Source organism: Protopterus annectens, chromosome 1.part1 (genome assembly GCF_019279795.1).
Source record: "Protopterus annectens isolate FY-2018-M chromosome 1.part1, PAN1.0, whole genome shotgun sequence".
In the NCBI taxonomy this organism is placed as follows: domain Eukaryota; kingdom Metazoa; phylum Chordata; order Ceratodontiformes; family Protopteridae; genus Protopterus; species Protopterus annectens.
This window is the reverse complement of record NC_056726.1, coordinates 1404816384-1404822243: the sequence shown is the minus strand read 5'-3', so window position 1 is coordinate 1404822243 and position 5860 is coordinate 1404816384. Positions and strand designations below refer to the sequence as shown.

The following is a 5860-nucleotide window of genomic DNA, read 5'->3' as shown; positions in this document are numbered from 1 at the left end:
AAGGCGTGTCACTTGGTTCAGTTACGTTTTTTCTATGAACTCCAATTAGAAGCAGTTGGAATGCTGCCATGCAAACAGTTTACAGAAGTCCGTAACACAGCTTATTCCCCTGCAAAGAATAAAAAGGCATGGGAAAATAAAAAAAGTCACAATAAAACTTACCAATAAACTTTCGATATTGAGCGCAGACCTCGGATCCTTGATCATGGCTTCCAGTTTCCTTTGCCGGCTTTCCATCGTTTCCACTGTAGTTGCCGACATGTTGACGGCTACAGCTACAATGACTTCCAAGTTTCACGCAAAAGCAAAAGTTAGTGAGAAACCACAGAAGTCCCCTGTGTGCCCGGTGCACTATCCAATAGTTTCCCTCCCTGGGGCTGCTGTGCCCCAGGGCCTAGAGAGAAGCCTATAAAAAAGGCCGCCCCCAGTCAAAGTCTACAGATAAGTTTGTCATAAAAATAACAGCAAGAATGCAAAGACACCTCACTCCCACCGATAATGGCCGAGTTGACCTCCTCCACCCCACTTCAGCAACAACCCTGAAGGTTAAAGTTCGACTCGGTTGTAATCCAGTACGGGTATCCCGCGCTCTAAATGGACATACAGGGATCAGTAGCAGTCCTTTAGTTTCCAATAGGGCGTTTTCACACTCCTTCCTTTCCAAAGAAACCCGCTCTGGGCGAAATGACAGACTCTTCTCTTTCCCGGTTGTACTGGCACTTCCTAGGATTCGAATTTCCATCAATGAAAATAAAAATCCTGCTCAACTTCACGTCAGACAGCAACCCAATACAACTGTAATAGTCTTGAATCCTACTATATTGAGCCGTTTGTTTGGGTCCGGTTTCTACCCGGCCCAATGGACACTGCGAGTGTCCGCGCACAGTGCAGTGCCTGCCCTCTCTTTCCAGTCTCTGAGGATGCTTTGGCTCGCCTCTCCGCGAGCGCCCCGCTGACATCAACACTCGCAAATAGAACAGTTCTACAGGAGGACAGACAGCTGCTGGCCCGGCCTCCTTTACCCACAAGCCTCCTCGTCTTAGGATCGCTGTGAGAACAGTCTGCTGTTCTTCCAAAGTCTCAAGCTGTAGTGGTAGGCTGGAAGCCTAGCTTTCCTGAGTAGCATAGCTATGCTGTTAGTCACTGGCTAACAGTATAAACTGAAGTAGAGCTACTAGGTCGGCAGTAGAAGAAGGCTCACTTGTCACTGGGCTATATTTACACCACTACGCCGTGCATGATTTGAGGTCGGTCATCTCTCACTGACTCAGCAACCAGCACTCACCTTTGATGTATTGTGCTTGAATATTGTATTATTTATTATCAGTGATTGCACAGCATCTGTTTTTTTTTAAAACTCGCATCATATCAGTTATGTTCATACAGCAAAATTAACTTTACAAATGCCTTAATGCATGTTTGCATCATACCTCTGAAGATACCTCATTACGAGGAATGTCAGTATGAGTCTTAAAAAGTCAGTCTGTCACGCGTTCGGTGTTAAGCATTTTTAAACTGATATTATCCAAGGTAAAAAGGACTGACTCTTATTAATTCATTGAGATAAGCTTTTTATAAGTACAAATTAACATATTCTAAACATCATGTGAATTTCATAATTGAAGTTGTCAGTAAGAGATACAGATTTTGCCCATTTGTTTCACATTATTAAAGGTAGTGTACTACATTCTGCAGAGGGAAGGTTGAGAGCTACGATGAACTTTCCCGTGCAGACCTTTTAATTTTTGAGGAAGGTGCTTATTTTCAGGCATGATTTACTCCTGCACATATTGCCCTTATTTTGAATGACTGCCCCTATTTTCAGGTCAGATTTACCCCTTTACAAAATTTTGTGAATCATTATCATCACACTTGACTTTTGAAACCACGTATAGTACACAGAAAACTGCACTCCATGACTAACTTACTAGTGGCACCAGTAACTTAAAAGAAACAGGACATGCATCTTATATTTCCACTTTTCAGAAGAACAAATAAATGACACTGCATGGCAACATTTTGCAATACTAAAGTCTACAGATTTTACACTGTCTCTTTGACAGGGTTGTTATGTATTTTCCATCATTTTTGTCACTCATTTTTAAACATGTATTTCTGAATAGTATCCCACATTCCCCCTATGTTGATACACAATTAAATCAATACTTTCTTTTTACTACCCTTCCTTACCATACCTATTCTATACTGTTAAGAGACTCCTCACTATATACATTCATCCTCATTCATACCCATATTTCCCTATACCAATTTATCAACCCCATATACCGTCATAGCCAGCTTTAGGCACCAGCGAACCCTGTGGTCGCTGGGGGCCCCCTGTTCCTGGGGGCCCCCCAACCACAGAAAGTTGTCTTATCTTGATATTTTGTAACATATCTGTCAAACCGGTAAAAGCTAGTATAGCAGTCTTGTATACTTAATAAACCAAGATGATATTAACTCTTCTTTGTAGCTAGCTTAAATTTAAAAGATTTCTTTGGTTATAGTAACAGTGTTTTATCAAGTAACAGCCTTCACAGTTCCATTAAATATTTTATCAATGACATAGTGCCCCTGGATTAGTTAAACCCTGCTGGTGAACATTCTCTGTATTAAAACTAACAACATAGCCAGCATTAAGTCCCTGAAACACCCATGGCTGCAAGGAGGGACCATTTAATCATCCCTGACTGTGTGGGTTTCTTCTGGTTGGGGAAAAATGAGGAGAAAATTTATTAATTTCTTGGTTATGAGCTTTAGCTGAACAGGGCTTTGATATGACCCTGTTAGGATAAAGTTGAAAATGAACATGAGCAAGATAAGCACTAGAGAGATCATCAGCCCAGCGTGACTGTTATCAGTGCAGCCCTTGAATTTTAAGAAGAGCTGATGCTTCCAAGCTATAGCTATGATTTTCTTTTACAGGGTTTTTATATATACTGGCAGAACACCAGATACTATTACTCTTAACTTCTTTGTTGAAGAATTCGGTGCAGTGCCAAACATAATAGCAGAATAAAGGTTCAAACTCAGGAACACATCACTTAAAAGGGCGGCCGCGGTGGTGCAGCAGTTAGCATTGCCACCTCACAGAAAGAGGTTCTCCGGTTCAATCCTCGGCTGGGGTGCCTTCTGTGTGGAGTCTGCATGTCCTCCTTTTGGTCGCGTGGGTTTCCTCCGGGTGCTCCGTTTTCCTCCCATATCCCAAAGACATGCTGTAGGTGGACTGGACACTCTAAATTGGTCCTAGATGTGAGTGCGTTTGTGTGTGCCTTCTGTGGAAGGTTGGGTGCTGGGCTGGCAACTTGACACCGTAAAACTCCACTGCCAATCATGAGCGGACAGGTGATCCGCTGTGGTAACCCCTAACCAGGAAAAAGTCGAAAGATGAAGAAGATTAAAATTTTAATAGAATAACACCTTTTGCATCAATATGCATTTTTTGACAATAAGAAATATAAAATGCTGATGTCTAGATTTGGCTGTCTGTAATCCTGAATGATTTACCAGCAAATTAAACTTTTTTGAAAGACAGAGCAAGATTATAAGCAACATCAGGGAAAGTCTGTGAAATCAGGGACAATGACAACAATCCATTACTTCTCAATGAGGTAAATAAAAGTGACTAAGTACAAAACTATTATTGCTATGGCTAGTGTGTGTGTGTGTGTGTGTGTGTGTGTGTGTGTGTGTGTGTGTGTGTGTGTGTGGTTGTGTGTGTGTGTTATCACTGATTTTTATCTGTGTACACACCCAGTAATGCCAGGGCACATACATTATTCTTCTAGGTATCAGTAAAACATGCAGCTAACAAGTAATTGTATTTCAAATGTTAGGCATAAAATATATCATATAACATTCAGACACTTAAATCTTTGCAAGTCTGGTAGCTCCCACTCCCCAGCCAATGTAAATGTGTACAGAGGTATGCCTTAATTATCATTGACTGTGTGGGGGCCCCACAAAAACTGTTGCTGGTTGGGGAAAATGAGGAATAAAAAAAAACATTAATTTCTGATTACACTCATTGACCTTAATAGGACTGTGATATAACCCTGTCAGGATAAAGCTGATAATGGCTTCTGCTCTCAACCACCCCCATTTTAATACCAGCCTTGCTCAGATGTATGTATGCAGAAAGCTGCTGTAGGTTATGGGGGGGTGGGGGCTGGGAAATGTGTGGTTATTACTTTAATTTTCAACACAGTCAAACCTTAGAGGTGTGACAGGAGGTCATTATAGTTTGTGTTTGGGCTGAGGACAGTGTGGTCACTGTTTCTTTTACTTTTCTGACAGACCTCAGAGGTGTACAAACATGGGTACTATAGCTTGTGTAGAGGCAGTGTAGGGTCTAGGAGCAGCAAAGTAGAATACATTTCTGTAATCATTAGTTTTTTTTTTCACTTTCTTCACAATCACACATCAGGCACATATACAGGTGGCTGCCTTTGGGGGTTAAGGCTGAGAAGGCATGTGATGTGCATGTATGACAGTAATCACTTGAAATACATGACTATGACAATTTTAATCTCTGCTTTCATCCCAATCTAACACCATAAGGATGCATATGCAGTCACTATCTTTTTTTATTTGGAGGTTAGGGAAGCAGTCAGTATTCCCAGATTAAGACCTGTGTATCCTCACAACAGTTGGCTTGTTAGTTTATTGTGAGCTACTGTTTTGTCAGCTTTGAACATAAAGCCTTGGGCACAATGTATTATTTGTTGCCTTGGGCACAACTTATTACTATTTTTATTTCAAAGAAGACATAAGACTTAAATTCTTTTCATACTTATGACTTTTGTTTAGACCACCATTGGATTAAAGGGTTGGAAAATGCTCTAAAATGTACCCCAGAGCATCTATAACCTTATGGATTCTTAGGCCCTGGCTTATTTCAGTTGTTTCCTAAATTGTTATTGCTGTCTTGGTCAGGAAAGGTATGTTGAAAGGATGCAAGAAAAACTAACCCTGAACAACAACACTAAATTTCTTTCCTTAATCACAATTTTCTGTTCAAGACATCATTGGATGAAAAGGCTGTGTAAAAAGAAAAACTTTTACATGCACTTCAGAATACGTAGAAAGTTGTGGCTTCTTGAAAAAGTTGAAGAGCGAGGCAAAATGTGAGGAAAGGAAGAAAAAAAGTAATGTGTGTGTGTGTGTGTGTGTGTGTGTGTGTGTGTGTGTAATGTGGAGCCCAAGATAGGGAGGAGGACTGGAGAGTGTGTGTGTGTCTTTTGTGGGGGCTGAAACAGTTGGCCTAGGGCACTGTTTCACCTAAGTCCAGACACACACACACACACACACATATATATATATATATAGAGAGAGAGAGAGAGAGAGAGAGTTTTTGTGATGTATCATTGTTGCTAGTAACTGTAAATGTCCCTTATGGCAATGGGCTAACATAATGTGATACACAGGCCTTCTGTAATGTAAAAGCATTGTAGCTACAGGTCATTCTCTGCGCACTACATCTAAATGCTTGCAGCATGAACAAAAATGTTTGCTTAGCAGGGGTGGTAGTGACAGAGTGATGCTTAAACTAGAAGTTCCTAGGGGAGCCCTCAACTAGGCATTTGCTTGGGGCCCCCAAAATGCTAACACCAGCCATGCCTATACCTACCTATTAATCCTACATATATTATTATCTTACTCTACTTTACTGCTGTTATTAATCTCTACTACCTATAACTGGATCCCTCCACAGTCCTCCCACCACACATGATCACCTAACCATGCATCCTTCTAAATCCCAAATATGCCACTATATCTTCTCTCACTAGCATTTCTCACTATACTCACACTCTGAAAAACAGATGTCACAAGTCTGTCTCCCACTTTTACTTACCCACAC

At 41.0% G+C, this 5860-nt stretch overlaps 1 protein-coding gene across 1 annotated transcript in view; it reads right to left on the bottom strand.

Moving 5' to 3' along the window:
* The window catches only part of ROCK2 (Rho associated coiled-coil containing protein kinase 2), a gene marked incomplete in the record, with an annotated part of 2656097 nt that extends 2655049 nt beyond the window's left edge, over positions 1-1048 (bottom strand). The window contains 1 exon segment of the mRNA XM_044082273.1: positions 163-1048. Coding sequence (XP_043938208.1) covers positions 163-261 — 99 coding nt within the window.
* Between the last annotated feature and the right edge of the window lie 4812 nt (positions 1049-5860).